The sequence below is a fragment of the Oncorhynchus mykiss genome, chromosome 26, assembly GCF_057628025.1.
Source record: "Oncorhynchus mykiss isolate SJ-2025 chromosome 26, ASM5762802v1, whole genome shotgun sequence".
Classification (NCBI taxonomy): Eukaryota; Metazoa; Chordata; class Actinopteri; order Salmoniformes; family Salmonidae; genus Oncorhynchus; species Oncorhynchus mykiss.
In genome coordinates this window covers 19,420,001-19,434,855 of record NC_143047.1, presented here as the reverse complement: position 1 = coordinate 19,434,855, position 14,855 = coordinate 19,420,001, and the positions used below count along the sequence as shown (strand labels likewise).

General features: G+C 44.8%; 1 protein-coding gene across 19 annotated transcripts in view; it reads left to right on the top strand.

The window, feature by feature from the left end:
• LOC110506541 (transcription factor 12) overlaps positions 1 to 14,855 on the top strand; it is a 95,037-nt gene that overhangs the window by 73,700 nt on the left and 6,482 nt on the right. For 9 of the 19 annotated variants that reach the window (XM_090222336.1, XM_090222333.1, XM_090222337.1 and 6 more), the window contains 6 exons: positions 436 to 575; positions 2,470 to 2,614; positions 2,736 to 2,806; positions 6,664 to 6,769; positions 10,105 to 10,181; positions 13,970 to 14,155. In XM_090222336.1, coding sequence (XP_090078462.1) covers positions 436 to 575; positions 2,470 to 2,614; positions 2,736 to 2,806; positions 6,664 to 6,769; positions 10,105 to 10,181; positions 13,970 to 14,155 — 725 coding nt within the window. Of the gene's footprint in view, positions 1 to 435; positions 576 to 2,469; positions 2,615 to 2,735; positions 2,807 to 6,663; positions 6,809 to 10,104; positions 10,182 to 13,346; positions 13,419 to 13,969; positions 14,156 to 14,855 lie in introns of all 19 variants that reach the window. The other 10 variants (XM_090222332.1, XM_090222329.1, XM_090222331.1 and 7 more) reach the window with 2 other exon arrangements.

Sequence of the window (14,855 nt, the reverse complement as noted above, 5' to 3'; positions counted from 1 at the left end):
TTGAAGGGATCGGGTTGGTTTCTGTTAGCCAAGGCTTAGTGTTATCTCAGCTGTGTCCAGGACAGGGCTTGTGTTTCAGTCCTAAGACCAGACTGGGGGAGTGAACAACCCCCTTGTGTGATCCAGCGACTCAGCAGAGAGGAGGGTGACTGCCCTCTGTGGAAAGGTCTCTCTGGGCTCTCATAATCAAGCTGTGTGTTGTGGTTTGCTGTTGTGGTTTGCTTCACGGCGGTTCAGGCATATTTCATTTTATGTAAACTTGACTTTGGTTATTAAACTAAAGCCATTAAAACGTCTTTGCTCCCTTCTGGAATCAAATCCAGGATGTCTCTTCAATTGGTTGATCCTTTTGTTACATGAGTCGTTATACTGTAAAGAATGGGGATGAAACTCAAAACAGATCCATTTCAACTCAACTCTGTTTGTTGTCATTAGATGGGACCCACAACTCTTCTGATCCGTGGAATTCCTCCAATGGGATCAACCAGCCTAGTTATGGAGGAATGCTGGGAGGATCTTCATCTCACATGCTGCAGTCAGGAAATTACGTCAACATGCACTCACATGACCGCCAGGTAAGCAACCCAGCTAGTGATGTACGCACATACTGTAAGTGATGTCTCAATGTCTCCCCTACCTATTACGCTCTATTGCCCCATTCTCATAAAACATTTGGCTTGCATTGGTTTCAATTTAATATTTGTGGTGTGCAATATTGCCCACCCTGCCTACAGAAAAAGTCCAGCTAGGGGAAACACTGTGACTGATGCGTATTCAGCCTCCATGTCCTGTTCTGCCCCATCAGAGCACATCCCCTCCTCTCTGCTGAGCCTGTAGTGATGTTGCTGTCTGGGCAGTATCTGTGTAAGACACGGCTGACCTCCCCTATCAGTGTTTCATCTGCTCTGTCTGCCCACTGTGTCTCACTGGGACTCACAGGGAGCCTGCAGCTGCTGCCCAACCAAAGCCCTCTGTCTGTCTGGGCTCCACATTCATATACAGTGCCTTGCGAAAGTATTCGGCCCCCTTGAACTTTGCGACCTTTTGCCACATTTCAGGCTTCAAACATAAAGATATAAAACTGTATTTTTTTGTGAAGAATCAACAACAAGTGGGACACAATCATGAAGTGGAACGACATTTATTGGATATTTAAAACTTTTTTAACAAATCAAAAACTGAAAAATTGGGCGTGCAAAATGATTCAGCCCCCTTAAGTTAATACTTTGTAGCGCCACCTTTTGCTGCGATTACAGCTGTAAGTCGCTTGGGGTGTGTCTCTATCAGTTTTGCACATCAAGAGACTGACATTTTTTCCCATTCCTCCTTGCAAAACAGCTCGAGCTCAGTGAGGTTGGATGGAGAGCATTTGTGAACAGCAGTTTTCAGTTCTTTCCACAGATTCTCGATTGGATTCAGGTCTGGACTTTGACTTGGCCATTCTAACACCTGGATATGTTTATTTTTGAACCATTCCATTGTAGATTTTGCTTTATGTTTTGGATCATTGTCTTGTTGGAAGACAAATCTCCGTCCCAGTCTCAGGTCTTTTGCAGACTCCATCAGGTTTTCTTCCAGAATGGTCCTGTATTTGGCTCCATCCATCTTCCCATCAATTTTAACCATCTTCCCTGTCCCTGCTGAAGAAAAGCAGGCCCAAACCATGATGCTGCCACCACCATGTTTGACAGTGGGGATGGTGTGTTCAGCTGTGTTGCTTTTACGCCAAACATAACGTTTTGCATTGTTGCCAAAAAGTTCAATTTTGGTTTCATCTGACCAGAGCACCTTCTTCCACATGTTTGGTGTGTCTCCCAGGTGGCTTGTGGCAAACTTTAAACAACACTTTTTATGGATATCTTTAAGAAATGGCTTTCTTCTTGCCACTCTTCCATAAAGGCCAGATTTGTGCAATATACGACTGATTGTTGTCCTATGGACAGAGTCTCCCACCTCAGCTGTAGATCTCTGCAGTTCATCCAGAGTGATCATGGGCCTCTTGACTGCATCTCTGATCAGTCTTCTCCTTGTATGAGCTGAAAGTTTAGAGGGACGGCCAGGTCTTGGTAGATTTGCAGTGGTCTGATACTCCTTCCATTTCAATATTATCGCTTGCACAGTGCTCCTTGGGATGTTTAAAGCTTGGGAAATATTTTTGTATCCAAATCCGGCTTTAAACTTCTTCACAACAGTATATCGGACCTGCCTGGTGTGTTCCTTGTTCTTCATGATGCTCTCTGCGCTTTTAACGGACCTCTGAGACTATCACAGTGCAGGTGCATTTATACGGAGACTTGATTACACACAGGTGGATTGTATTTATCATCATTAGTCATTTAGGTCAACATTGGATCATTCAGAGATCCTCACTGACAATGCACAATGCTATTCTTACCACTGAACAAGTGTATACACACACAATATTGCATTGTCCTGATGAACAAGTGTTTTGTCCTCTTTCTCTTTCAGAATTACCCTCCACACTCTGTGTCGCCGACAGACATCCATGCCAGTCTTCCTCCAATGTCCAGCTTCCACCGCAGCAACGCCAGCACTTCACCATTCGTTAACCCAACACACACCCCGCCTATCAACACCACCGACGGGGTCATGGGTACGGCGAATATTTGGTTGATCTACTCTTAAATATCAATAGGCGAGATAAATTCCTACAATGATGTTCTCTTCTTTAATCTATGCTCTGTGTTATAAATGTCCTCTCCTTGTTTCTGTAGTTGCTGCAAATCGGGGGAACGCCTCTGGAAGCCAGCAGACTGGAGATGCACTGGGCAAAGCCTTGGCTTCGGTGAGTACAGCCCACCCCTGTTCTCCTCCGGGGAAATGGGAAAGCCTCAAAAGAGATTTAGATAGAAACCATGTTACAAATCCACAGTGGTTGTTTGTTGGGAGTAAAGCCCTATTGGTTTACTTGTAAATGGAGGCACAATCCATGCAGCACTTAAAATTGCACTCTCTCCCTCTGAATGGCAGTTTGATTGAGGCGTTAGGCTTACATGGATGGTTAGGAATCCTCCGTGGATATCCCCTTTAGGTTGGTCCCCTCTCTGGGTGTGAATCCTGTGTTCTTGACTACAGTACCTTCTCCACTCACTTTAATATCAAAGATGTGTTTTATTTCTGTGTTAAACTGAGATGGTGCATTATATTAATGGCTCTCTTCAGTCTGTAAAGGAAGTGACCTCGGTGGTCACGATGGGTATTAAGTGCTATAGTGAATGCTGATTAAATAAGCCCAGAGGGATGTGTGTGCAGTTGTTTTTGTGCCTAAGCCTGGATAATTATAGACTTAATCTCTGAGTATACAAGAAGGAAATTGTAAAAAAAAATGTTTAAAACAGACCTCACCCGTTTGAATAATCCAGCCTTGGTATTTGTTCCATTTTTGATCACACAGTAACTCATAAACCTTTGTGCTACTGATGATGAATATGTCCTCCGTCCAGTTAGAGCCCTCTTGGTTTCAACAGCCACAGAACCTCACAGAGAGCTCTTCTGTCTCTCCTCTTACTGATTATTTCTCATTTTAATAACTCCCAGAACTCATCTGTAACCCGGCCTAATATACACTACATTACCAAAAGTATGTGGACACCTGCTCGTCGAACATCTCATTCCAAAATCATGGGCATTAATATGGAGTTGGTCCCCCCTTTGCTGCCACAAAGTTGGAAACACAGAATCGTTTAGAATGTCATTGTACGCTGTAGCGTTAAGATTTCCCTTCACTGGAACTGAGGGGCCTAACCCGAACCATGAAAAACAGCCCCAGATCATTATTCCTCCTCCACCAAACTTTACAGTTGGCACTATGCATTGGGGCAGGTAGCGTTCTCCTAGCATCCGCCAAACTCAGATTAGTCTGTTGGACTGCCAGATGGTGAAGCAGGATTCATCACTCCAGAGTTCTCACTGCTCCAGAGTCCAATGGTGGAAAGCTTTACACCACTCCAGGCGACACCTGTCATTGCGCATGGTGATTTTAGGTTTGTGTGCTGCTGCTCGTCCATGGAAACCCATTTCATGAAGCTCCAGACAAACAGTTATTGTGCTGACGTTGCTTCCAGAGGCAATTTGGAACTCGGTAGTGAGTGTTGCAACCGAGGACAAACTATTTTTACGCACTTCGCGCTTCAGCACTCGACGATCTCGTTCTGTGAGCTCGTGTGACCTAGCATTTCGCGGCTGAGCCGTTGTTGCTCCTAGACTTTTCCACTTCACAATAACAGCACTTACAGTTGACTGCGGCAGTTCTTGCAGGGCAGACATTTTACAAACTGACTTGTTGGAAAGGTGGCATCCTATGACTGTGCCACGTTGAAAGTCACTGAGCTCATCAGTAAGGACTTTCTACTGCCAATGTTTGTCTATTGAGATTGCATGGCTGTGCGCTTGATTTTATTCACCTGTCAGCAATGTGAGTGGCTGAAATAGCCGAATCCACTAATTTGTCGGGGAGTCCACATCATTTTGTCCATATAGTGTATCTCACCTCAGAGAAATGAAACCCACCATAGCTTTTATTCCTAGTAAAAAGTGAGAGAAGTAGGATGTGTAAAAGCGTAGTGGGTTTACATTTGGGAAGTGCTATGGCTTAGTGGTGCGCACCCGAAAGAGAAAAGTGTGTGTGAGGGTGTATGATAATCACAAATTAAGTATTTTTGTATTCGTAGACTCAATTCTATTAGCATGACAAAGCTGCAGTGAAATGGACACTGTTGGGCTGGGTGAGACGAGGAGTGGGGAGGCCAGGGGGAGCGATGGGGGTTCCTAACTGCTGTGGCTCAACTCTGCGGGCCGCCCTTTGTGGGCCTTTTGTTCTCCGGCCTTTTAAACGGGCCGTGCTTATTGGCCCCCGCTGCCCGGGGGAGCGTGACCGATGAGGAGGCGGAGCCTCATTTGTTGTTGGTAAAATGAGTCGTGTTGCAGTTTGAATACAGCAGAAGTAGCCCGGGACCAGAAGAATGGCCCGTTGTATATTGCAGGGTCAGGAGTCACGGCTATAGACGGCCCGCTTTAGAAAGAGAAGAGATATTGGCTAATTCGTTTTGAGTCCCATTGATTTGAGACATACACTTGTGATCACAGTTGATGGTCATTACTTCTCAACAGGATTGAGTGTCTCAGGGTAAAGATACTGAACAGTGACAAATGCTTTTGACTGAGAAATGTGATTTAAAAGAATAGAGAAGAAGAAGCATGTGTAAATCCCCACAGGGAAAAACATCTATTTTGGTACACGGAGTGACATGCAATAGCCAAACCATTTGGACTTCCAAAAGTTGATTGAAACACAAAAGCTTGGTGATCAAGCTTAAAAGAGAAGATTATTAATAACGGCATTCCATTGTGTTTACTGAAGTGAAACGGTTTCCTATGAGTAGGATGTGATGTTTACTTGCAGGGAAATCCTTCTGGATCTACTGCCTCTGCTAATTAATGGGAATCAAACCTCTAATACCCTGGTTTACTGGGAGACACTTTCCATTATGGCACAAACTATCCTCTTAAAGGGAACAAATCAGGGATGTGTTGTCTGCTTTAATCCAGCATTTCTCTAAACAAATGAAATCCCTGTGAAAGTTTTAGAGATGTAATCTGTGTGCTTCAGAATCACATCATCCTCTCTCTTTCTCTCTTTCTCTTTCTTTTTCTCTCTCTCTTTCTCTCTCTCTCTCTTTCCCTCTCTCTATCTCTTTCTCTCTTTCTCTTTTGCTATCTCTCTCTCTCTCTCTCTCTCTCTCTCTCTCTCTCTCTCTCTCTCTCTCTCTCTCTCTCTCCCATTCTCTTTCGCTCTTATTGTCATGTTGCCCTAAAAACCTCATTGACCCAAGCTTAACATTCCCCACAAACACAGTGGAAGGCTGTACATGCTACGGTATGGTAACAGAGGTCTTCTGCCAGTTCAGGGCGTGGTCTAGCATGGAGAGGTGCGGTGGTGCAGCTCATTCAGGATAACCCCCTCCGCTCCATCACTATTGGGGGATTAATGCTGGCCTTTGTATCTCTCCCTGTCTATGGCTCCACCCTGGGTTTATACTGGAGTTATATAGCACCATGTTAGAAAGATATTAATGGGATCTAGGGCAGATTTTAGTCCACTTTAGCTTTAAAGGATTTCAACCGCTTTGTTCCTGTTTCCCCCCAGAGTAAAGACGTTTACTTTCTCCTCTAATAGTGTATCAGCCATATTACTGTAGATACAGTATTTGTATGATATTATCTATGTTGTGGCTAGTGGGGGAGATGTAAATAAAACAACACTAATCAGAGTTAGAGGAGGGCACCAGACTGGTCAGAGCCTTCAGGTGTCGCAGTGAATATGGTTTGCGGTACCTTTTTTTTTGCTTTCACTGAAGCCACTGCTCACCGTTAAAGACCCATATGTATGCTCTGAACATTTTTATGGGCTCCCTGGTTGGAAAATCCCCAGAATTGATGAGCCAATTTCGGCCGTGCGCCCGCTGAAGGATGGTGACACAGGCTATAAAAAGTATGGGGAAACGATAGGTTGTGATTTTAAAGAGCTGCATGTTCTACCTTACTGACGGATCTCTCTCTTTCTCCCTCCTTCTGTCATCCCCCTCACTCTCTTTCCCTCCGTTCCTCTCCCCCTCCCCCTCTCTCTCCCCTCTCTCTCCACAGATTTACTCACCTGACCACACCAGCAGTAGTTTTCCATCCAACCCCTCCACCCCTGTAGGATCTCCGTCGCCCCTGACTTGCACAGCAGGTGCTGCTGCCTCAGCAGGTACAGTGGTGACCACCGGCGCCCCCTCTGGAAGGGCAGGTAGAACATCAGTCTGCACTCTGATCTACTGCACTATAGCATTATACCAGCCTAAACTAGTCCATGGAGAGATGTGGGTTATTGTTTCCTCACAGCATTCACACTGCTTCCTCCATAAGGCTCTGTCTTAGTGCTGTAGGTGAACACTGCAAGTGATGTTAATCTCACAATGGTCTTCAAGTGATGTTTATCTCACAATGGTCTTCAAGTGATGTTTATCTCACAATGGTCTTCAAGTGATGTTTATCTCACGATGGTCTTCAAGTGATGTTTATCTCACAATGGTCTTCAAGTGATGATTATCTCACGATGGTCTTCAAGTGATGTTTATCTCACGATGGTCTTCAAGTGATGTTTATCTCACAATGGTCTTCAAGTGATGTTTATCTCACGATGGCCTCATGGCGACAGCGGATGCAGTTTACCCCAGACAACCCCTAGCTACATAGTGATAAGGAGTCAGCTCTCTTCGGTTGGTGAAAGGAACTAAGAGACTCTTAGAGTTTGACATCCTCTTCTCTCAGTCACTGTATTCATTCTACCAGATAACCAACCAGATCATTCAGATAATCAATTTCCCTGAAACTGGGTCCATAAGTAGCAGAGCAATGTGCAGGGGACATTTAATAATTGTGAGAGACACTCTGGCAGAGGAGAGAGAGAGAGGAGAGAGAGAGGGGAGGGAGAGAGAGAGAGAAAGAGAGGGAAAGCCCAGCGTGTTGTTTTAGTGGGCAGTTGTGCCGTGTGTGGTGATGTAGTGGCGACAGCTGTCTCCACGTATGCCCCCCTTGTCCTCAGCTGTTGCTCTGGTCTGTGGACAGCTGTTCTCCCCATGGATCGACCGGCCTGCAAAGGGCCTCATTTATCTGCCCGAGGAGCGACAGTGACTCAGCTGATGAGGAGGACTATATCGGCTTCACACAGAGGGATGCCGACCCCTCCCCTCTTTACACCTCAGCCAGCCAGGCCTCAGGGCAGCATGCCCTACTTGGGAGGACAGAGGAGGTAGAATGCCAACAACCATTTTGATTTGATCAGTGAAGTTCCTGTCACCTGGAAATTGAGAACTCCAGTTATGTGGGTGTGGAATGTTTTGTTATACAAATGATGAGACAACATGGTACCAAGGGCACCAACTTTTGTTACAATGTGAAACAGAGTTTCTCTTTATAATCATCCTCAGTGAATCTACAGTTTCTGTTCAATTTACAAATGCAAAACAAATATTCCACATCCATGACTTGCCACATGAATAAACATCTGCCTTTGTCCAAAACCCTTCCCAAAAGTCATAACTTATCCATTTCCAAATCTGTTTCCATTAGTTTAATAGAACGCCTCCATAAAAATGAAATGTAATGTAGCTTAAAAGGGCAACTGGGATGATTGAAAATGTATTTCTTGTTTCATGTTTTGCGATCTAATATCCATTTATTTGTTTGAAGTTTGTTAATTAGAATAGGGGGCATTACATAGGTCAGTTGGGGCATGATTTGGCATGATGTTCAGATTAACCACAAATTGCTCCATCTGTTCATTAGGATTAGCTACTTTCATAACCCAACCAGGCAGGAACAGATATACACCCTGGTGCTGCTCAACTCAACTCTTGCTGGTGTGTTCAATTAGCCCTCTCCTCCACGTGGGGACCAGAGGCCCAGGGAGGCTTAGTTATGAGTACTTCCTGTTTGGTTCGCGCCAGGGAAACACTGAGGTTGAGCAGAGAGGCTCCGTCAATCCCTGTTCCAAAGTTACTTTTAATAGCTTCTTAATTAAAGCCTGGCTTTTCCAGGACCTTTGTGTGGAGAGACTTTCTCTCAGAAGAGGACTAATGCTTCGTTTACACTGCTGACGATGAATCAATGGAAAATCCTAAACAGTTCCCCCAGGTCAAGTGGAGATGTAATCCTAGTGTTCGTCAGAAACAAGCTAACGTTAGCTAGTGATCTCCGATCTTTCTCTCTCAAATACTGAAATACCATTTTAGAGGAGAACAGGGAGAAAATGGGGCCTGCTGTTGGTTTTGACAAACAGCCTAAATGAGAGAATGAGAGGTAAGCTAAACAATGTATCCATCTGTAGAGTATACTAGAGTACGTGGGCTGGGTGTTGGTCTCCTGCCACAGTAATGGAGACCAGACGGTATAGTGAGGGCCCATAGCTGGGGCTGGCTCACTAACACAGCCCAGTATAAATAACCTGGGAGGTTTCCTCGTTGTCACAATCGATTAAGGAGACTTGAACTGTTCTCATGTGCACACAACAGGCTTGGTGTAATGCATTACCTCCTGGTGCACTGTTGTTTGTTAGTTGGAATATTTCAGACAACATTGGCTAAGATAAAGAGTCAAAGAAAAATATATTTTGTTGCGTCAGACCTCAATTTGATTAGCAGATTATTTTAGTTTCACACTATTTTAGTTTCACACTTGTTTTATATGTGCCATTGCACATTTCATGTACTGATTATAACCATTCCCACACATTGTGATCCCCTCTGCTTTATGTGCTCTAGAGATCACCCAGTCTGGGATAGAATGGAATTCCTTAATTAGATGTTTCCACCATTTGTTTGGACTATTGCCCTGTCTCTTGGTTGTCTCTAGAATCTCAGAATGGAAAGTTAATTCAGGTCAGGTCTCTGAGTCTCTCTTGGTCTGCATGTTTTGGCAAGCCACGGAGCTGTTACACTATACCACAGCTTGGCATGTGATTGGTCAGATGATATTTGTATCGTGACCCCTGGAAGCTTGTCAGCCAATCACATCGGGCTTAGATCAGCGGACAAGAGGAGCACCCATGAGTGCAGCCTTGCTAGAGCCTTCTGGAACTTTCTGGCTCATTGGATGGAGTAAGGGAGTCCTTTTGTCGTGGAAGAATCACTCTGTCAGTGTCAGTGGAAGACAGCCTCTATCCCAGCCGGGCCTCTTATCACTGTTCACTTTGTTCCCTGGGCTATTAGCTCATTAATGAGCGGATGTACATGTAGGCCATGTCCCAGTGTGTCCCAGTGTGTCCCAGTGTGCTGGTGTATGTTGGGGCCGTCCACCCACGGCCCTGGCTCATGATGCAGGATGCAGCCCAGTCACCAGGAAATGATGCAGCTGAACCCCAATGATGAAAATACCTCTCACAGCATAACAACAAGAGACCAGACAGGATGTGGATGTGCTGTGTGTCAGTCAGCCCCTGTAGAGTGGAGCAGGATGCAGGTCTCTTATCATTGGCCATGTTGTGATGTCTGAATCAGCCATGTCAGGTGGATAACTGTGGTTCTCCCGCTCTGTCTCTCTCAGGTACCAACCAATGGTCCCGTGGTGCAGCCGGGCAGAGCTCCTCCTCGCCCAACTATGAGAACTCCCTGCACTCACTGGTAAGTCTCCCTGCCTCCCTTCTCTTCCCTTCCCCCACACCCTGAGCACTTTTTAATGGACACGCACACAGTAGATGGTTTCTCTCACGGAGGGCAGGGATAGCATTACATGAAGATTCTTGGCTGACAAATGTCGGTGGGGGGGGTTGGGAGTGCTGAACAATAACCGTCCCTTGGGGCGTGTCTCCTGCCATCTGTCCCCTACTTCGTGGACCAGGGTGGGGTTGGGGGGGGGGGGGGGTGGGGGGCTGGAGTTATGGGGGCTGGGGAACCTGGCAGCTGTTGCATTGACTTAACCACCACTGCTCCAGGATTCCAGCGCTAGCTGCCTGTCCGTAAGCGGACCAGAAACACGACTTGGGATCAGTTTTCACCCCACACCACCTGACGCCCACATCACACATTCACACCATCGGCTGTGGGGATAAATATTTACTCACTATATTTGAATGCCACCTACAATGGGATTTTTGTGAAGCGACCAAACCTATGATCAGTGTGAACGGCGAATGTGTGGGAGGGATGGGACGTGTGGGAGGAGAGGACGAGGGGTCAGGAGTTATTATCTACACAGGACCACATTTTTGATGCTGCCTGACACAGTGATTAGTTACCATATATCTGTCTCTGTCTGACTCTCCGCTTTCTCCGTCCTTCTATCTCAGTCTACACTATCTCTGCCTTTCTATCTCAGTCTACACTATCTCTGTCCTTCTATCTTAGTCTACACTATCTCTGCCTTTCTATCTCAGTCTACACTATCTCTGTCCTTCTATCTCAGTCTACACTATCTCTGCCTTTCTATCTCAGTCTACACTATCTCTGTCCTTCTATCTCAGTCTACACTATCTCTGTCCTATCTCAGTCTACACTATCTCTGTCCTATCTCAGTCTACACTATCTCTACCCTTCTATTTTAGTCTACACTATCTCTGTCCTTCTATCTCAGTCTACACTATCTCTGTCCTTATATCTCAGTCTACACTATCTCTGTCCTATCTCAGTCTACACTATCTTTGCCCTTATATCTCAGTCTACACTATCTCTGTCCTATCTCAGTCTACACTATCTTTGCCCTTCTATCTCAGTCTATACTATCTCTGTCCTTCTATCTCAGCCTACACTATCTCCGTCCTTCTATCTCAGTCTACACTATCTCCGTCCTTCTATCTCAGTCTATACTATCTCTGTCCTTCTATCTCAGCCTACACTATCTCCGTCCTTCTATCTCAGTCTACACTATCTCCGTCCTTCTATCTCAGTCTATACTATCTCTGTCCTTCTATCTCAGCCTACACTATCTCTGCACTTCTATCTCAGTCTACACTATCTCTGTCCTTCTATCTCAGTCTACACTATCTCTGCCTTTCTATCTCAGTCTACACTATCTCTGTCCTTCTATCTCAGTCTACACTATCTCTGTCCTATCTCAGTCTACACTATCTCTGTCCTATCTCAGTCTACACTATCTCTACCCTTCTATTTTAGTCTACACTATCTCTGTCCTTCTATCTCAGTCTACACTATCTCTGTCCTTATATCTCAGTCTACACTATCTCTGTCCTATCTCAGTCTACACTATCTTTGCCCTTATATCTCAGTCTACACTATCTCTGTCCTATCTCAGTCTACACTATCTTTGCCCTTCTATCTCAGTCTATACTATCTCTGTCCTTCTATCTCAGCCTACACTATCTCCGTCCTTCTATCTCAGTCTACACTATCTCCGTCCTTCTATCTCAGTCTATACTATCTCTGTCCTTCTATCTCAGCCTACACTATCTCCGTCCTTCTATCTCAGTCTACACTATCTCCGTCCTTCTATCTCAGTCTATACTATCTCTGTCCTTCTATCTCAGCCTACACTATCTCTGCACTTCTATCTCAGTCTACACTATCTCTGTCCTTCTATCTCAGTCTACACTATCTCTGTCCTATCTCAGTCTACACTATCTCTGTCCTATCTCAGTCTACACTATCTCTACCCTTCTATTTTAGTCTACACTATCTCTGTCCTTCTATCTAAGTCTACACTATCTCTGTCCTTATATCTCAGTCTACACTATCTCTGTCCTATCTCAGTCTACACTATCTTTGCCCTTCTATCTCAGTCTACACTATCTCCGTCCTTATATCTCAGTCTACACTATATCTCTGTCCTTATATCTCAGTCTACACTATCTCTGTCCTATCTCAGTCTACACTATCTTTGCCCTTCTATCTCAGTCTACACTATCTCTGTCCTTCTATCTCAGCCTACACTATCTCCGTCCTTCTATCTCAGTCTACACTATCTCCATCCTTCTATCTCAGTCTATACTATCTCTGTCCTTCTATCTCAGCCTACACTATCTCCGTCCTTCTATCTCAGTCTACACTATCTCCGTCCTTCTATCTCAGTCTATACTATCTATGTCCTTCTATCTCAGCCTACACTATCTCTGCACTTCTATCTCAGTCTACACTATCTCTACCCTTCTATTTTAGTCTACACTATCTCTGTCCTTCTATCTCAGTCTACACTATCTCTGTCCTTCTATCTCAGTCTACACTATCTCTGTCCTTATATCTCAGTCTACACTATCTCTGTCCTATCTCAGTCTACACTATCTTTGCCCTTCTATCTCAGTCTACACTATCTCCGTCCTTATATCTCAGTCTACACTATCTCTGTCCTATCTCAGTCTACACTATCTTTGCCCTTCTATCTCAGTCTATACTATCTCTGTCCTTCTATCTCAGTCTACACTATCTCCGTCCTTCTATCTCAGTCTATACTATCTCTGCCCTTCTATCTTGGTCTACACTATCTCTGTCCTTCTATCTCAGTCTACACTATCTCCGTCCTTCTATCTCAGTCTACACTATCTCCGTCCTTCTATCTCAGTCTACACTATCTCCATCCTTCTATCTCAGTCTATACTATCTCTGTCCTTCTATCTCAGCCTACACTATCTCCGTCCTTCTATCTCAGTCTACACTATCTCCGTCCTTCTATCTCAGTCTATACAATCTCTGTCCTTCTATCTCAGCCTACACTATCTCCGTCCTTCTATCTCAGTCTACACTATCTCCGTCCTTCTATCTCAGTCTATACTATCTCTGGCTCTTCCACTAATGTTTATTTGTGCTCACATGCTTTCCTGTTCTATCTGATTTTGGCAGAAAACTCGAGTCCATCAGCAGCTTCATGAGCATCTCCAGGATGCCATGTCATTCTTAAAGGATGTATGCGAGGTACTCCTGTCCTTTAGATGGAGACTTTACCCATCAGTGTTTGACACCTTTGCACATCCTTAGTTGTTTTTCTTTCTTTCACCAGCTTGGCCTCCGTTCAGTTCCATTTAATTGCAGTTTCAAATGTTTTGTTGTCATGCTTTTTATTGTTGTTTATTATTTATATACTGACATTTCAGCTTGCAGTAATCAGCTTAGGAGCATAAGACGCTTTAATACCAAATGAATAGTCATGGTGCTCCAAATGAGTGGTGTGCCAGCCCGTTTATCAGTTTCTATAGATACAAATGAGGATGCTTGTCTGTTATGAACACATGCATCCCTTGTGCCCCTCCTCAGGTTGAAATGGCTTATCTTCATCTGTTTTTGCGTGTCTTTCTTTTATGCTTTTGTTATCCCTGTGGTGTTTTTTCACTCCAAGATCACGCCATAAAATCACAATGTCCTCCATTTTTTGTCCTAATGTGCTTATATTAAGCTGCTCTGTCCTTCTCTCCTGTTCTTCGCCCCCCTCTCCCCTCCCCTCCCCTCTTCTCTCTCGGTCCTCCCAGTCTCGGATGGAGGATCGCCTGGACAGACTGGATGATGCCATCCTCGTCCTGCGGAACCATGCCGTGGGCTCCACCACCAGTCTGCCCAGCGACATACACAGCCTGCTGGGACAGAACGGGCCAATAGCAGCCCTCGGAGCAAACTTCCCTGCCGCCGGATTGGTTGCTAGTCGGACAGCAGCAATGGTATGAATTAACTTTGCAGAAGAAAAAGATCTTGAGTGTTTTAGATGTTAAGGATATTATGTTTCATGTTTTTTGCAACTTAAGAATTGACTTTGAATACTTAAAAGAAAGTCTGTTTTTTGGATTGAGGGTAGGCATATGTGCTTTTGCGTTGCGTTTCTCCAAATAGGCTAATAAACAAGCCTTGGCCACCTGTTCAGAATGAGTCCACAGCCATGTGCAAAAACTCTGCATTTTTCCACAGAGAACAGTTTAATTTAAACTCACATACTTTCCATATGTGTAATGGTTGGCCTGAAGGCTTACTCTCCTTAAGAAAGACCTCGTATACAGGGTTGAATGAGAAAACCAGGCCAGACGGAGTGAAGTTCTGCTTTGGTCTGGAAAGTGTTTGTCAGTTGCACTCCTATGAGGCGGCTCCTGGGGAACGGGGGGATGCAGGTCTCGGTGCAGAGCATAATGTGTTTGCCCATCCTCCATCTGAACTATTTCATATCGGAGAGGAGAGGGATTTGAGCACATCTGTAGTGGAAGTTTCAACAGAGGAGACAGTTCTACACTAATCCCTAGGTGATGGGAAATAATTTAGGCCATATTTTTCCTGAGTTTTCTGAATCAGTCCTGGCGTACGTGGGTGGAGGGTTGGATTAAGATCCTCTTGGATTAAACTCCATTTTCTAAGAAAATGGATGGAGGCATT